The 17,567-nt window shown below is 52.2% G+C and overlaps 1 protein-coding gene and 1 pseudogene across 2 annotated transcripts in view; one reads left to right on the forward strand and one right to left on the reverse strand.

The window, feature by feature from the left end:
- Positions 1-256: 256 nt before the first annotated feature.
- Positions 257-17,567, reverse strand: part of Palm3 (paralemmin 3) — a 23,456-nt gene continuing 6,145 nt past the window's right edge. Inside the window, exons 1-7 of one of the 2 annotated variants that reach the window (XM_050120718.1) lie at positions 8,790-9,145; positions 6,019-6,067; positions 4,086-4,166; positions 3,480-3,622; positions 3,286-3,370; positions 2,353-2,398; positions 257-2,218 (exon numbers count right to left, since the gene is read on the reverse strand). In XM_050120718.1, coding sequence (XP_049976675.1) covers positions 492-2,218; positions 2,353-2,398; positions 3,286-3,370; positions 3,480-3,622; positions 4,086-4,166; positions 6,019-6,067; positions 8,790-8,836 — 2,178 coding nt within the window. In that variant the 5' untranslated portion in view covers positions 8,837-9,145 and the 3' untranslated portion in view covers positions 257-491. Of the gene's footprint in view, positions 2,219-2,352; positions 2,399-3,285; positions 3,371-3,479; positions 3,623-4,085; positions 4,167-6,018; positions 6,068-8,789; positions 9,146-17,567 lie in introns of those variants that run through there. The other variant, XM_050120719.1, reaches the window with a different exon arrangement.
- Positions 11,308-13,509, forward strand: LOC126487742 (basigin-like; annotated as a pseudogene).

Consider the following 17,567-nt stretch of genomic DNA (forward strand, 5'->3'; position numbering starts at 1 on the left):
GGCTCCATGAGCACTCACATTCACGGTTATACACAGGCAAACACTCACACACAGAAAATATAAACAAGCCAGGCAATGGTGGTGCACGCCTCTAATCCCAGCGCTTGGGAGGCAGAGACAGGTGGATCTCTTGAATTCGAGGCCAGCCTGGTCTACAGAATGAGTTTCAGGATAGCCAGGACTACACAAAGAAACCCTGCCTCAAAAAAGACCAGACAAAACAAAACAAAAAGAAGACACACAATCAGGCTGCCAGAGTGCCTTAACATTTAATTTTCAAGTATAAAGGCTTCATTGCAGAAGGGAGTCAGGGCCACAGGCAGTCTGGCAGGGAGTCTAAAAGCCCAGGTGTAGGTAAACACAGGGGCCTGCTGGCTCCTGGGTACCACCACCAGTCCTATGGTACCCTGTCTGTGCCTGGGATCTTCTGCTGGATGCCAGGCAGCGAGGTAGCTGTGAGAGGAGTAGGGTGCTGGGCGGCAGGCGTAGGCTCACATGACCACACAACACTGGCACGTCTTTTGCTTAGGGCCACTAGCCTCTTTGGCCTCAGCTAGCTCAAGCTGCCGGGCAGGTGCATAGGTAGGTGCAGGGTGGTCACCTGGGTTGGTGCTGGACACCTCCTGATGGAGCAGTGGCTGGCTTTCCACAGGCTGCTCCGCTGCTGGGGTCTCTGCCAAGAGTGGGGTGGCATCCCCGGGGGGACCCTCACTCTCAGCACAGGGCTGAGGCTCCCTGGCTGTCTCTTCCACGGGTCCTTCTTGCTTCTCCAGGCCTTGCAGTCCTTGTTCCTCTGATGTGGGCTTCTCATGCACCGAAAGAGGGGTCCCTGACTGGCTGGCATCCTCCACCAGAAACTCTGCTCCTTCACTGGGTTTGTCTTGCTCTTCTGGGCTCAACTCCTCCTTGGTGCCTGGGGTCTTCTCTGCCTCTGATGACAGCTCACTGCCTCCTGGGTCTCTATCCAATAACGTCTTACTTCCTCTAGTTTCTTCATCCAATGAGCCCTCACCGCCTGGCTCCTCATCCAATAGCTCCTTACTTCCTTTAGTTTCTTCACCCAATGAGCCCTCACCGCCTGGTTCGTTTGTTTTTGACTCTCTGTCCAATGAGCTCTCACCGTCTTTCTCCTGGTCTGATGGAACCTCACTTCCTCTTCTCTCTGGGTCCAGGGGGCCCTCTGGTTTTCTCTCTGCCACCAATGGCGTCTCAGTGGTGGCTGGCTCTTCCTCGCCTCCTTTTTCTGCTTCCAGTGGCTCTCCATCTTCCTTCTCTCTCAACGCCTGCTTTTCCTCATCTGTTGTTACCTCTGCCGGAGGGGGGCTTTCACCGCCCTCTTCCTCCCCCTTTTCTGCCTGGCTTCCCTCTCTTTCCTGGACTGGCTCTGGCACCTCGGCTGCTCCACCTCTCTCTTCCTTGAGCTTTTCTGTCATTCCCCTCTCTTCCGAGCCCTCTGATTTCTTCACCTCCCAGGATTCTCCACTGCCTCCCAACTGTGCTCCCATCAAAGCCTCAGGTCCTCCCTCACAGCCTACCCCTGGAGGCGCTTCCAAGCCCTCCATCAAGAGCTCCTCCCAGTCTTCGCTGAGGGCTACTCTCTCCACCCAAATGAAGGACCCCTCCTCTCCTCCAGGGCCCCCCTGCCCAACACCTTCAGGACTATCCCTGGAAGCACCTTCCTCTTTTCTGGAAGTTTCAGCCTCACGTTGCTCCTGGAGCCTCTGGAGACTGGCTTGTGTGGCCTCTGCATCCCTGTCTGTCTCCCCTGTGACGTCGGAATCACTGCCTCCCAGCCCCTCCCAGACCACCTCCACCACACCCCTCCCCTCCTTCACCCAAGCGGGGAGCTCAGGGCTGCTAGTGCCCTGCCTGGACTCAATGGCCTCCAGCACGACTTCTTCCACCTTGGCCTCCAGCTCCACGCCCGTGGGGGCTGTGGCACTGTTCTCAGTGGCCCGAAGCCCAGCCCAAACCACCTCCACCACACCATCTCCTTTGGCTTGAGTGATACTCGCTGCCCCTGGGCTGGGCTGCTCTTGAAGGGGCCTATGCCCAGGGCAGGGGCCATTGGCTTCTGAAGAGGCCCCTACGGCCTCAGGGGATGGCCTCAAGGCTGGCAGAACCTCACTGAGCTCCTCCCTGGGATCAGAGGGGGACTCAGGGGACATGCCCACTGGACCAGCTGGCAGGGAAGTTCTCTTGTCCACATCACTGAGGCCTGGGGGAATGAAGGGAGGAAAGGGTAGGAAGGTCAGGATGATAGGGGGATGAAAAGGACCCTCATCCCAGATTCCTTTGGGTCAAGTGATCTGGTGGTGGCTGTTCCCTAGACCTCGGGATTCCAATACTTACCTGCAGGATCTGCCTCCATGGTGGGCTGAGAGAGAGGTCGGGGACCCTGCAAGAAGAATAGACACAATCAAATCAGCCCTGGTTTGTGCGCCGCCTGCTTCACCAATACCATGTTAATACTTCACTGACCAACTTCTGAGGTTGCCATAGACAAAGGATTCCTGGGGGAGGGATGGAGCCCAGCACCTGGGGCACTCAAGGCCGCCAGTGCAGCGCAGCTGAGCCGTGTTCCCAACCTGAGAGGACCTGACACAATCAGACTTTAAGTTCTGATGGGAAGAGGAAAATCAGCATAACAACAAATAAACACATTGCACATTGGGAGTAGGGGGGAGAGAAAGGAGCAATGATGGAAAAAGAAGCCGGGAGCCATCTGGGGGTGTCAGTGTTTGCTGCAGAGACAAGCCTGGGCACGGCCTCTGGAGGGGGTGTGTGTGCTCTGTCCAGAGTGCTGAGCTGGAGACAGTTGTTCCAGGCTAAGGAAACAGCACTGCCCCTGTTACAGAAAGGTTGGGGAAAGTGAAGAGGCAGTGTGACCCGCAAGGGACGACAGAGAGAGGTGAAGAAACTGGGGCAGCTGAACACACCTGCGTGCACACAAACTCCCTTTGTGAGCAAGGCCTGGGTGAGAGAAGCCTGTCACCCTACCGCTGGGAAAGCTGAGGGGAAGATCGCGAGTTCAAGGTCACACTGGGGTAGTAGTTTTAAATTATAATCTCGCCGGCCCCTCCCAAAGGCACTTCTGAGTTGGTATTTCCATTTTAGGAATAGAGCAACTAAGGTCTAGACAAGAAAATCAACTTCCACAGGGACACAGTAAAGTACCAGTGAGTGGGCTTGACTGCACTCTTGGAGAGAGCGCTCCTCTGCTGAGTCCGGTTCCACCGCTGCTGGCCACACCCCCTCCTCCCCACCCTTTCCAGCCCCTCTCACCTCTCTGCGCCAGGCGGGCCTGCCAGCAGGTCTGTGTTGGGCACCTGTGGACGCACTCTGCAACAGCTGCAGTTGGGACTGGAGTCTGAGGGAGAGAGGGAGCCGCTGGAAAACCGGGCCGGACTAAAACTGCTTCATTTCTGAGGGCAGTCAAAGGCTGGGGCAGGGCTCAAAAGCAGGGATTCCCGACTCACGAAAACAAGCTGTCTTCCAGATTACGAATTCGAGCCTGGGCCTGTCCCTCAGGCGACTGCGGGTCCTTGGAGGCCAGGTCATCCGGCCGCTCTGGTCCTTCAGCCGCCCCATCCATGAGCCAACGTTCTCGGAGAGATTTCCTCTGGACATGGGAAGGGAGTCCGGGGCTGGCCACAGGAAGCCTACCTCCCCACCCATTGCTTGCAACGCCCAGAGGGCACATCCATCAGGCTGGAAGACATGCCCATATCTTGTCCCCCAACACCTTGCCAGCAAGTAGCCTTCCCAAACAGAGACACAGAACCATTATCCTTCCAGCCTGCCCAGTCGACTGGCCCAGCCAAGCTCAGAAAGACCTCCCAATGCGCCCCTCTCCACCCCAGCGTTGACCTAAGGCTCCTTTCATCACATCCAAACTGGGAGAGCCCTTCACCTTCCCCATACTCTTCCAGAGTGGGGCAGCTGTCTCCATGGCTACCTTCCGCTCGCCTCCTCTCCCTCTCCCCCTCCCCCTCCCCAAATTGGACAGAGGTTCCTATTGTCTCTCAGTCGGCCCCACAAAGACATCCCCACTTCACTGCAGGGGCTGGACGGGAGTCCCCAACCTTGAGCCGCTCCACGCGAAGTTTCTCTTCCTCCAGCTCCCGACGCGCAGCGCCGATCTCCTCCTGCAGTCGCCGCTTCTCCTGCGCACACACGACCCAGAGCTGCGGGCGGGCCCAGTGCCGCCCTTCGCCCGCCTCCTCGGGGCTCCCGGGCCTCCCGGGCCTCCCGGGGCGTCCTCCCGCGGGCGGGGGCCGCAGAGCGCTGACTCAGCAGCGGGAGGGGCGGGGCGGAGTGGGGCGGGACCAGGCGGCCGCGCCCTGATGCTGCGGAGGCCCGGCCACGCCCAATGGTGGTCCGCAGATGGGGGCATGGGGCGGGGCTTAGGAATGGGGACTGGGGTTTGGGGCTTCTAAGATGGGATGACCAGGCGAGGTGCACACGTTTGTAACCCCAAGACACAGGAGGTGGGGGTATGATGGTCTCCATGAGTTTCATGCCAGTCTGGACTACACAGGGAGTAGTAACTCGGAGGCTACTTTGGGTCAAAAGACCCTGCGACAAAAAATTATTTAAAAAGCGGATTTAAGGGTATAAAGATATGTGGGTCTAGATGTAGGGAAAGTGCTAGTGAGATGGAGTTCAAAATAAGGGTGCAGAGGTAGACATCCAGAAACTCAGGCATAGAGTGGAGGCAGAGATGAGGTACAAAGAGGGAAATGCGGTTAGATGGGGTGCAGAGATCGGGTTCAGAAATATGAATGAGGTGATAGTGAACCACTTAAAGTTGGGGTGCTCAGGAGTGGGGTCCAGAAAAATGGGGTTGGATGAGGTGGGAAAGTTAGTAAGTGAAGTACAAAAAAGAGGGTTAGAAATATGGAGGGGTACAGCAGGTGACCAGAGACTTGGGGTACAGAGGTCCTCCAGGGTTGAGGTGCAGAAGTAGGCTACAAAGAGTTGGGGCACTAAGAGGTAAAGTCTAAGATGAGGTGAAGAGAGATGGGATGCAGAGTGGAAGTCAGGGAAATGGAGCACGGAGGTGGGGATCAGAGAAACAAGGGCGCCGAGGTCAGGGTTCAGGGACGATATATAGAACATAGGTTTTGGCACGCGCCTTTAATCCCAGCACTCGGGAGACAGAGGCAGGCGGATCTCTGTGAGTTCGAGGCCAGCCTGGTCTACAAGAGCTAGTTCCAGGATAGGCTCCAAAGCTACAAAGAAACCCTGTCTCCAAAAAACCGGAAAAAAAAAAAGAACATAGGTTTTATGCGCCGGGCAGTGGTGGCGCACACCTTTAATCTCAGCACTTGGGAGGCAGAGGCAGGTGAATCCTAGTGAGTTCAAGGCCAGCTTGGTCTACCAAGCAAGGTCTACCAAGGACAGCCAGGACCGTTATGCAGAAAAACTCTTGTCTCAAAAACAAAACAAAACAAAAAAAGAAAAAAAGAAAAAAAAGAAAATAGGTTTTAGAAAGGGTTCTGAAATGTAGGGTGCAGAAATATGGAGTGCAAAGTTGGTTTGGAGAATAAAGGTGCACAGTGCTAGTCAGAAACAGGGAGGGCAGAGGGCAAAGATGGGGGTGCAGAGAGCTGAGGTCCGGAAATCGGCTAGTGAGGAGCGGGGTGCAAAGAGGGCTGTCAGAGAAATGAGAGGTAGAGGACACACAGGTAGACCAGAAGAACAGAGCTCATAGGATGGGGTTCCCTAAAAAAGGACTCCAAGTAAGGGGTGCGGTATATGGAGATTTAAGAGGTAGGGAGGGTGAGTGTCACTGGAGAAGGTGTTTCTGGAGGTGCCAAAAGACAGGTGCCCTCCATTCCTGCAGTGACAGGGACCGGACACAGGAGCTGCCTAAGGGGCTCCCTGGACAGATTGGAGCTGAAGGTGCAGCTCAGTTCTTCATAGATCCAGACTCGCTTCCCCTGGGGTAAACATTCCCTACCCTGATGGAGCGGGGCAAGAAGAAGCCTCAGGGTTCTGGAGTGTGACACTTACAGCGATGACCTCCAGCCGCTGCCGATAGAGGGCGCTCTCCGCCATGACCCTGTGGAGAGAGTGGCCGGGCTGAAGAGGCGTTTCCTAGGGACTCCATCCCTCAGCAGGCGGGCTCCTAAAAGTCCTTTCCCAATTAAGACCCCTGGGCTGCCAAGAAAGAGCCCGGAGCTTTGTCTGTGTTTTCCCCTCTTCACCAGGGAAGCGCCTGGGAGCGGACTGGAGTCTGGATGATGGAAATGAGAGGCCAAGACCATCAAGCTAAGGCTGAGTCTCACATCTTTCTCAGCCTCAGGCTCACCTGTGAAACCGTGAAACCGGGCAGGGATAGCTTGACCTCAATCGTGCAAGAGAGCAACCTAAGCAGTTTCCACACTTAATTCAACTTCTGCATAACTACAATAACTATTACAAACAACCACAGACATGCTCAAGTCCTGCCAGGCTCCAAAGAGGCTGTGTGTCTCTTGCTAGCCCCACGCCTTCTCTGAACCTCAGCTTCCACCCTTAAGCACTAGGGTGTGGAGTATGAGGGAATGTGGGGGAGAGAAGTGACCATTAAACCATTACCATGGTAACTCACAACTGTCTCTTTTCCACTTGTCTACCCTCTTCCTGCTGGGGGCAAGGGTCACTGGGCCATCCTGCCTCACTGCGGACTTTGAGCTCCAAGGAGGGGGATTTGAGGTTTGCGGTTTAACCAGGTATTCCCCACCTTTGTCCTAACTGAAACGTGACAGTGTCCCGCTTCCCCACCCCCAGGGGGCTCCCGGATCTTCATCTAGGGGACAGGCACTGTCAAAATACCATGATCATTGACCAGCCCAGGTGTGGGGCCGTGTTAGCCCTCCTTCAGCCGATGGTCAGAAAGGGCTGTCTACCACGGCAGATGGGGTGGGCACAAAGATCTTTAGGTGTTTATCAATTTAAATCCTAACAGGTCGGGGAGAGAATCCCGGCCCCGCTGCCCACATTCCAGTCCTCTCGGGTCCTCCGGCCACGCCCTGAAGGCACAACAGAGCTATTTATAGTGCCCTAAGTGTTCTGCAGGGCTTCCGCTGGACCACAGCCACCTCGGCTCAGGCTCCACCCACCACCTGACACTCCGGCTAGGAACAGACCCAGCCAAAGTAGCCACAGGCCACGTGCCTGTCAGGTTTTGAAATGCCCTGTCTGGAGAAACACTTAATCTTCCCCGTAATCCTATGATCCATTTACCAAAGGGAAAACTGAGCCTCTGAGGAGTAGCGAAAGAACTCGCCCGTGGCTGGGGACAATGCCCAGTGAGCCGATGATCAGAACCAGCTTAAACCTGTCCTCTCAGCTCTGCTGCAGCAGGACAGCCTGGTGTATGCAACAGCAGGATAGCCCAGGATATGCTGCAGCAGGATAGCCTGGTGTATGCTGCAGCCAGATAACCTGGTGCATGAAGCAGCTGGGTAGCCCAGGATATGCTGCAGCAGGATAGCCTGGTGTACATTGCAACCGGACAGCCTGGTGCATGCAGCAGCAGGATAGCCCAGGATAAGCTACAGCAGGTTAGCCTGACTGCTTGTCTCAAACAAGGTGAGTGGAAAACAATGTAAGGTGGTCCTCTCTCCACATTCACGCACACTCACACACAAAATGCACACATATGCACACTCTCACACCCTTGCACACATTCTCACGACACACTCTAACACACACAAACTCACACAATGCACCCACATACATACACTGTTACACACTCCCCCACACATATACTCACACTCACGTTTATACATTCACGCACACACTCACAGTCACATACACACAGACAGCACAAGACTTGTCCCAAGTCAGGAAGGCAGAAGGGAAGCACTTCTCCCTCACTGCTGACAACACAGTTTGGGGTTCAGGGCCTCCAGAGACCTTCCTTTGGGCAGCCATGGGAGGCCAGAGACCCACCTAGAGGTGGGGACTTCAACTGGGGCAGGGGCCTAAGGTCGCCTGACAGGTGTCCCTAGGGAAGTGTAGACTCCGGTTGTTCACCTCTCTGTCCCTGGGGGAGGGCTGAAGTCCCCTCAGCTGTCCCACTCCTAAGATGTTATCTCCCTAACTCTTCCTTGGGGGGGGGGGATCGGGTTCCCGTTGCTAAGCAACCAGGTTTGTACTTGGTGAATAATGCAATGGAGGGCACAGGAAAGTGAAGGACAGAATTGGGGTCCCTAGTGGAGGGAAGCATCTTTCTGGAAGTTTCTATAATCCTTTGGAGTCCCTCTGACCATCCGGCTCCCTGCTAGGGATGGAACCAGACGCATACTGGGCTAGAGCTTCTCTCGGTTTGAAAGCCCTCAGCTAAATCGAACTCCTACACCTTCTTCACGTCGCTCCTCTCCTACTCCATGGTCGCATCTCAGCCATAACCGGCTTGGTACCGAAAAGGAGCAGAGGAGTGGCCGCTGCCTCGCTACACTACGACTTTGTCAGTCTTTGGAGGCTGGAGCGCTTCCTTCCTTCCTGAACTCCAGCATTCTCGCTCACTCTGCAGACTTGGGGAGTTTGGTGGCAGGCACTAAACTCGGATGCACATTCTTGTACCCTGACATTCTCTGTCCCCCGCCTAACTTTGCAGTAGGCCCAACTCTCTGGGGAAGTGGCTCTCAAGGAGCCCCAGCTTTGGCCGCCAGCATCCCTTGCTCTCCCCAGGCTCCTTATTGAGAGGCCAGCTGGGGCTCCCGGACTAGGTCAGCGCCCCACCCCCGCCGCCAGCCTTTTCACTCTGCCCACCCGCCCTCACCCCAGACACTTACATGGGTGTGGCTGTGGCCGGGGACAATACCGGGGTCTGCAGGGCCATCTCTGCCCAGTAGCCCTCTCGTGGTGTGAGCCGAAGCTCCCCAGTCTGGGTCCTGGTTGGTGGGAGGGGGCTGTGGGGCGGAGCAGGAGAGCAGGTCCGGCTGGTTTGGGCGGGAGGCGCGGCACGGCTGGGGCTGGGGCAGTGCTGGGGAGCGCTATCAACTTCTTAGGATGAATTATTTACCAGCCTCCGGCCTCCACGCTGCACTCGGCTGCCTCCCAGTTCAAACGCACGCACGCAGCCACGCCGGTGCTCCAGCAGGTGGGGGAGAGCGGCCAGGCACTGACCCGCGGCCGCCCGGACACTAGCTCCTGCGCCTGCGTCGGGCACTCAGACTTTAGAAAAAGCCCAGGGTCACTGGCTCCCTTCTAGGACCTTGGAGCAGGCGGGAGGGAGAGCTCACTGACTCAGCTTCTGGAGACCATGGCAACCAAGAACCCTGGGATGGGGTCACTGTGGGCAACTGGTATCAGGTTTCAAAGCCTCAATTTGCTTCGCTGTGAAATGGGAGGTTAAGTACAAATGGCCTGCAGATCAGAAGACCCTATTGTGTTTAGAGATGGGGTTAGAGATGAGAAAGGACAGCTGTGCGGTGGTGGTGCACACCTTTAATCCCAGCACTTGGGAGGCAGAGAGGCAGGAGGCTCTCTGTGAGTTCAAGGCCAGCCTGGTCTACAAAGTGAGTTCCAGGACAACCAGAGCTGTTACACAGAGAAACCCTCTCTCAAAAAACCGAAAGAGGGCTGGAGAGGTGGCTCAGAGATTAAGAACACTGGCTGTTCTTCCAGAGGTTCTGAGTTCAATTCCCAGCAACCACATGGTGGCTCACAGCCATCTATAATGAGATCTGGTGCCCTCCTCTGGCACGTAAACATACATGGAAGGAATGTTGTATACATAATAAATAAATAAATCTTTAAAAAAAAAAAGAAAGAAAGAGGCAGGCGGTGGTGGTGCAAGCCTTTAATCCCAGCACTCGGGAGGCAGAGGCAGGTGGGAGGCCAGCCTGGTCTACTTCTTTTTTTTTGGTTTTTCGAGACAGGGTTTCTCTGTAGCTTTGGAGCCTGTCTACAAGAGCTAGTTCCAGGACAGGCTCCAAAGCCACAGAGAAACCCTGTCTCGAAAAAACAAAACAAAACAAAACACAACAACAAAACCCGAAAGAAAGAAAAGAAAGGGGGGGAGGGAAAGAGGAAGCAGCAAGAAGGGAAGGAAGGAAGGAAGGAAGAAAGAAAGAAGAAAGGACAGGAGGTGAGCTCACTATTGAGGATGCCTTTCCTTTGAACACTGAGTGTTGCAAATGTCAGCTCAACACAACTAGACCAGGTTTGATCTTTATCCGGCGAGAGCAGCTCTTGTCTGTTTCTGCTAGGTGCTTCAGAGGAACTCTGAGCAAGGCCCCTCCCCTCCAGCCGGAGTGGTAAGTTCACCCACATTCAAGCCTTTCAGGGCCCCTTGCACACCTCTGGCGTGTAAAATGGAGGTCTTCTGCTTGCACAAGGGCCACCATGCTGCTGTGGGCTGTCATCAAGGACTGGGATCGCCAAGTCCCACCAGTACAGACTCCAGGCAGGTGGCCTGACCTGGGATGCCCACATCCGCGAAGTCCCCCCAAAAGCCAACAAGGAGGCAGAGTCCTGTATGTAAAAGCAAAAGAGCCTTTATTTTATGCAAGTTTGCAAACTCAGTCTCTCCGCATGTACCACATATTGGAATAAACGGGAGCCCCGAGCTCAGTTAGAGTTGTGTTTTTATAGTAGTAAAGGTGGGAGTGAGGGGTTTCTGAGGTTCAGGACCCCTGATTGACTGACATTTGTCTAGGGGTGTCTTGGTGTGTGTGTGCTGGCAGGTGATCCTATCTACAGCGGTTGGAATGTTAGGCATTTCCTTTGGATGGTCTGTTTTTAGGTGGTGCTCAGGTAATCTCAGCTTGTGGTTCTTCCTGCAACCAGGTATTGCTTCAGGGTAAACTACTGAGACTCAGGCCTCTGTTAAATTTGTCAATGGCAGCTGGTAATGGTTGGAAGTAAAGAACTTCCTTTGGTTGATCTGTTCATATTTAACTTATCATGGCTGGCTCCCACACCAGGGAGGCTGAGGGAGGAGACTGGCAAGGCCAAGCCTTACCTGGGTTACAGAATGAGTTAAAAACTAGCCTGGTAGCTGGGCGGTGGTGGCATATGCCTGCCTTTAATCTCAGCATTTGGGAGGCGGGGCGGCGCTCAACACAGTTTAGCGGTAGAGACTTGTCTAGCATACACGAGGCCCTAGATTCGATTCCTATTACAGGGAGAAAAAAGTTGAATTTGAGTTTCTAGATCATTCTGAAAATATTCCATGATGGGAAGAGAGAGTATACATGTGTGTATTTATGAATACATATTTGTGTATGTTGGAGTGGAACCTAGGGTCATAGGCAGGCAAACCCTTACCACGGAGCCACGCCCCAACGCCCCAACCCTTTAGTGTGTGTCCATTTTTTGCACATGGAGGCACTGTTATTCTTAAAAAACGATTCTCGCGGTGAGTTGGCGAAGCCCGCCATGAGAAAGCGGCTACAGGAGGGCACGCGCTGTGCCCACGGTGGCGGCAGGTAACAGACACGTAAACACAGGAAATAGCCATAAGTATTTATTAAGGAAGAGGGAGAAAGAAAGACAGAGAAAAGAGGTAAAAGTAGAGAGGAGAGATAAAAAGAAGAGAGAGACAGAGAAAACGCGTGCGCACGCCAAGGAAGCAGAAAGAGGAAGGGTCCCAAGATGGACGGGCAGGTCAGAGGTTATGGGAGTGGGCGTGGCTAGGGCAGGGACCAAAAGAATAACATTCCCACATCTTGCTTTTGATAAAAAGCAAATTAGACACTTCAGGGGCTGGAGAGATGGCTCAGTGGTTAAGAGCATTGCCTGCTCTTCCAAAGGTCCTGAGTTCAATTCCCAGCAACCACATGGTGGCTCACAACCATTTGTAAAGAGGTCTGACGCCCTCTTCTGGCCTTCAGGCATACAGACAGAATATTGTATACAAAATAAATAAATATTTAAAAAAAAATTAGACACTTCAGTTTGAAGGAATTGGGGCGGCAAATTCTCAAGACTGCTTCCGGCTGATTGTGGGCGTCGTCTTTGGGGGGGGCACGAGAGAAGGCTGGGGTGCTGGGAACATCCTGGCATAGTGTCAGGTGTGTTCTATCCACCCCCAGTTTATTTTTGGAGACAGGACCTCTCACTGAACCAGAGGTCCACCAATTTGGTTAGCTAACTGGCCAGTAAGGCTCAGGAACACACCTGAGTCTCCGCAGTGCTGGGATTAGAGACATGCTCCTGCACAGGCTCCCTCACTCACAGGCTCCCCCACACACAGCCTGCCCTGCGCAAGGCTCTTGCCCACACAGGCATCCTGCACAGGCTTCTTTACTTGGGTGCTGGAAATACAAACCCAGGTCCTCATGCTTGCACAGCAGGAACTTTGGACTGAGGTAACTTTGCCTTGAATGATTTTCTTTTCTTTCTTTTTTTCGTGTTTTTTTCGAGACAGGGTTTCTTTGTAGCCTGTCCTGGAACTAGCTCTTGTAGACCAGGCTGGCCTCCAACTCACAGAGCTCTGTCTGCCTCTGCCTCCTGAGTGCTGGGATTAAAGGCGTGGGCCACCACCACCTGGCTTGAATGATTTTTTTTTTTAAGAAAAAAAAAAAAAAACATTTTCCAAGGAGGCGACATGGTGGCGGCGCTGCTGCTGGCGCTAGGCTTTGCGCTCCTGGGCGGCCAAGGTTCCTCGGCGGTGGTGGACACCATAGTAATCTCTGTCCATGATGTCGGCTCCAAGACATACCTTAACTGCATTTTTTTTTTTTTTTTTTGGTTTTTCAAAACAGGGTTTCTCTGTGGCTTTGGAGCCTGTCCTGGAACTAGCTCTTGTAGACCAGGCTGGACTCGAACTCACAGAGATCAGCCTGCCTCTGCCTCCCGAGTGCTGGGATTAAAGGCGTGCGCCACCATCGCTCGGCTCCTTAACTGCATTTTGAACAGCAGTAGCATCGACATCGTTGGCCACCGCTGGATGAGAGGTGACCAGGTACTGCAAGAGGATATGCTGCCTGACCTGCAGATGCAGTACGTAGAGGACACTGATGACCGCTCTGGGTACTATTTCCTGCATCTTCCTTCCCGAGCGCGTGGGAAGGGGCGACATCCGTGTGGAGGGGCCACCCCGGACCAAGGACGGAAAGAAGTCAGAGCATTCCAGTGAGGGAGAGAACCTGAGACTGGTCTGCAAGTCCGAGTCACCCCACCCTCCTGTCACTGGGTGGAGCTGGTTTAAGACTCTGACTCTGGGGATCAGCTGATCATCAATGGCTCAGAGAGCAAGTACCTCATGATATCCACAGCGGAGAGGTCAGAGCTGACCATCAGCAACCTCCACATCAACAGCGACCCTGATACCTATGTGGGTCCAGGAGAGGATGATACTGCGCGCCCGCGGCTCCATCTGGCCGCCCTCTGGCCCTTCCTGGGCATCGTGGCCGAGGTCCTGGTGTTGGTCACCATCATCTTCATTTATGAGAAGCGATGGAAGCCAGAGCAGACCCTGGACGAGAATGACCCTGGTGCTGTCCCACTGAAGGGCATCACGTGAACGACAAGGACAAGAGTGTACGCCAGAGGAACCCCACCTGAGTGGCAGAGCAGGTGGGGGTGGGGGCACCTGGGCACCTGACCCCAGCCAGTGTCTACCTTCATTCCTGTGTCCCATCTTGCCCCAACCTGGGTGAAAGCCCTCACCTTGTAGAAAGCCCACCTAGAAGAAGCAAGCTGCCCACAGCACCCCTGTTTCTAGTTTAAACTACACAAGGTTTCTATATAGAGAATCTGTTCCTTGGGGGGGGGGGGGATTGTTTTTGACTTTTTAAGCGTGTCACTATAGCCTTGTGGAGTGGGGGAATGGGGCCTTGCCCTTGGCCATGAGAGGGGAGACAAGGGTAAGCTGACTTCTTGGTGGAGGGAGCTACCACCTGGTCCCCTGTATTGGACAGCCCATCCCCACCATGGACAACAGGCTGGGCCTGCTGGGACCCCACAAATAAAGACCTACCCCGAAAAAAAAATTTTCCATTTGTGGCAAATAGCACACTCACAATGGCAGACAGCCCTCACTTCTGTCTAGATCCCTAGTATGAACTCTGGTGGGATCACACTCTGGCTTGTCATTGGGACAGAGTGGGGAAGGGGTAGGTGATATTTATATCTCCCAGGGGAGGTAATTTTAGAACCAGCGGATGCGGGGTTTGAATGAGAATGGCTCCCATAGGCACATATGTTGGAATACTTGGGCTCCAGTTGGTGGAACTGTTTGGGAAGGATTGGGAGGAATGGCCTTGTTGGAGGAGGTGTGTCCCTGTGACTGGACTTTGAGGTTTCAAAAGCAAGCCCACATCATTCCCAGTTAGCTCTCGCTGTCTGCCTCTGGATGTGTTTCATGAAGTAAGCTCTCAGCTACTGCCCAATGCCATACTGTGCTCCCAGTCATGATGGTCATGGACACTAGCCCTCTGAAACTGTAAGCCTTGCATAAATTCTTTCTTTTGTAAGTTGCCTTGGTTACAGTGTCATGTCACAGCAGTGAACAAGGGGCATCAGGCTTGCAGGGGAAGTGCGTATGCACCAGGCACTTTTTCAGTCCAGCATCTAGGGAGATGTCATTTTGTTTGTATTTTGGGGCAGGGTCTCACTATGTAGCTCTGGCTCTTCTGGAACTCATTATGGAGATCAGGCTGGCCGTGAACTCAGAGTCATCTCTGCCTTCCAAGCGCTGGGGTAAAGGCAACTGGGCTTAAACATTGTATCGCTAAGGTGCCGGATGGTCTACTGGCGGGGGGAAACACTCCATTCTGCAGGGAAGCTCCTCCAACTCAAGAAGTAAACAACTTGCTGGGCGGTGGTGGTGCACTCCTTTAATCCCAGCACTTGAGAGGCAGAGACAGGTGGATCTCCGTGAGTTCGAGACCAGCCTGGTCTACAAAGTGAGTTCCAGGACAGGCTCCAAAGCTACAGAGAAACCCTGTCTCAAAACAAAAGCAAAAATACACAAAAAAAGAAGTAAACAACTAAAAGGCTTCAGGAAGCCCCCAAAATTGAACATATGTACTTGGACCCTCCTTCTGCAAGAACTTCTGAGAGACACTCTCGGAGGAACTGAGTGCCTGAAAGAGACACTGTAATCATCAGACTTTATGGTGACTCCAGGTTCTCTGCTTCTGTGAGCTGTCACCATTGCTGGGTTAGGGTTCTCAGTAACGCAGCAGTCTGTTTCCATAAGTGACCCTTTACCCGTATTCCTGTAAATAACCCCAATAAAACTCATTGGCTTTACCAAGGTGGACTTTGGTAGTCTCCTCACTTGGGTCTGTCCTTGCTTCCTTATCTTGGATGAGCAGATATTTGCTCCAATCTCCCCAAGAATAGTGTCACCCCATAAACATTTTTATTCATCATGTGTCATGTGTGTGTGCGCGCGCATGTGTCACAGTGCACGAGGAGGTCAGAGGATAAATGGAGGAGTACTTTCTCTCCTTCTGTTAAATAGGTCCTGCAACGGAACTCACGGCACGATGCATGGTGGCAAGCACGCATCTTTCCTTTCTGAGCTCCCTCACCAGCCTGACTCAAGAGCTGAAGAGACAGACATCGGCATCCCAGGGTGTATGGGGAGTACTCAGTTTGCAAATGCTCAGTCTGAGGTGTCTGTTCCCCTGCAGGCTGAGGGCAGGAGGCCTCAGAAGAGAATATAGAAGCAGAAGCGGTGTTCAAAACCTGGACTGGCCTGGCGTGGTTCAGCACGCCTCTAATCCCAGCACTCAGGGGGCAGAGACAGGTGGGTCTCTGAGTTTGAAACTAGCCTGGTCTACATGGTGAGTTTCTGGACAGTCAGAGATATAGAGTGAGACTCCCACCTCAAAAAACTAAAAAAAATATGTATTTATATATATAATATATTTTAATATATATTTTTAATAAATAAGTATTTTTATATAATAAAATAATAAATAAGTAAAGCATGAGTTTGGGATTTTGCAAGGTCAGACTTCTGTGGGCCTGGGTAACACTTGTATCCCAGAACTTTCGAGGCTGAGACAGGAGTTCTCTGTTTCAAAACAAAAACAACGGCAGGATATGGTAGCATATACCTTTTATCCCAGCACTCTGAAGGCTTCTGCTGGTCTCTGTGAGTTTAAGATCAACCTGGTACACGTGCTGAGCCCCAGGCCCCATCTCATTACAAAGATAACATCCACAGAGATAGCTCAGTGGTTAAGAGTGTTCACAGCTCTTGCAAAGAACCAGACTCGATTCTCCCAGCAGCCATGTCCAGCAATATATAACCTCCTGTAACTCCAGCTCCGGGGATATGTTGCCCTCACCTGACATCCTCAGGTACCTACATATATGTGCACGTACACATCACGTACACATCAATTAAAACAAAATTTAAAAAAGAAACCGCTCATAAGAAGATCCAGTTCGATCCTAGCACCCATTCCAGGTAGCGCACAACTACTTGTAATCTCTCTCCTGAGGAGAGCCAAAAGCATCAGCGCTCATTTGCATAAATCTGCACTGATTTACATACACATACATACACATAAAAATCTCTAAAACTAAAACTGAGCAAAAGAATGGCTGAATGCCCATCAAAATCCCAGCAAAATTCTTCAAAGACCTCAAAAGAATGATACTCAACTTGATACGGAAAAGCAAAAAACCCAGGATAGCCAAAACAATCCTGTACAATAAAAGAACTTCTGTAGGCATCACAATCCCTGACTTCAGACTCTACTACAGAGCTACAGTACTGAAAACAGCCTGGTATTGGCATAAGAACAGACAGGAGGACCAATGGAACCAAATTAAAGACCCGGATATCAATCCACACATCTTCAAATACCTGATGTTTGATAAAGAAGCAAAAAATATCAAATGGAAAAAAGAAAGCATATTTAACAAGTGATGCTGGCATAACTGGTTATCAACATGTAGAAAAATGAAAATAGACCCATATTTATCACCATGCACAAAACTCAAGTCCAAATGGATCAAAGACTTCAACATAAAGCCAGCCACACTGAACCTTATAGAAGAGAAAGTGGGAAGTACACTTGAATGCATTGGCACAGGAAACCATTTCCTAAATAGAACCCCAGCAGCACAGACACTGAGAGAAACAATAAATGGAACTTCCTGAAACTGAGAAGCTTCTGTAAAGCAAAGGACACTGTCAACAAGTCAAAATGACAGCCTACAGAATAGGAAAAGATCTTCACTAACTCCACGTCAGACAGGGGTCTGATCTCCAAAATATACAAAGAACTCAAGAAATGGGACACCAAAAGATCACATAATCCAATAAAAAAAAGTGGAGTACAGACCTAAACAGACAACTCTCAACAGAGGAATCTAAAATGGCTGAAAGACACTTAAGGAAATGTTCAACATTCTTCGTCATCAGAGAAATGCAAATCAAAACAACTCTGAGATTCCATCTTACACCTGTAAGAATGGCCAAGATCAGAAACACTAATGACAACTTATGCTGGAGAGGTTGTGGGGAAAAGAGAACACTCCTGCATTGCTGGTGGGAATGCAAGCTGGTACAGCCTCTTTGGATGTCAGTGTGGAGATCTCAGAAAATTAGGAAACAACCTTCCTCAAGACCCAGTAATACCACTTTTGGGTATATA

This window comes from Alexandromys fortis, unplaced genomic scaffold, assembly GCF_014885135.2.
Source record: "Alexandromys fortis isolate MF-2015 unplaced genomic scaffold, M_Fortis_MF-2015_v1.1 scaffold_186, whole genome shotgun sequence".
Lineage (NCBI taxonomy): Eukaryota > Metazoa > Chordata > Mammalia > Rodentia > Cricetidae > Alexandromys > Alexandromys fortis.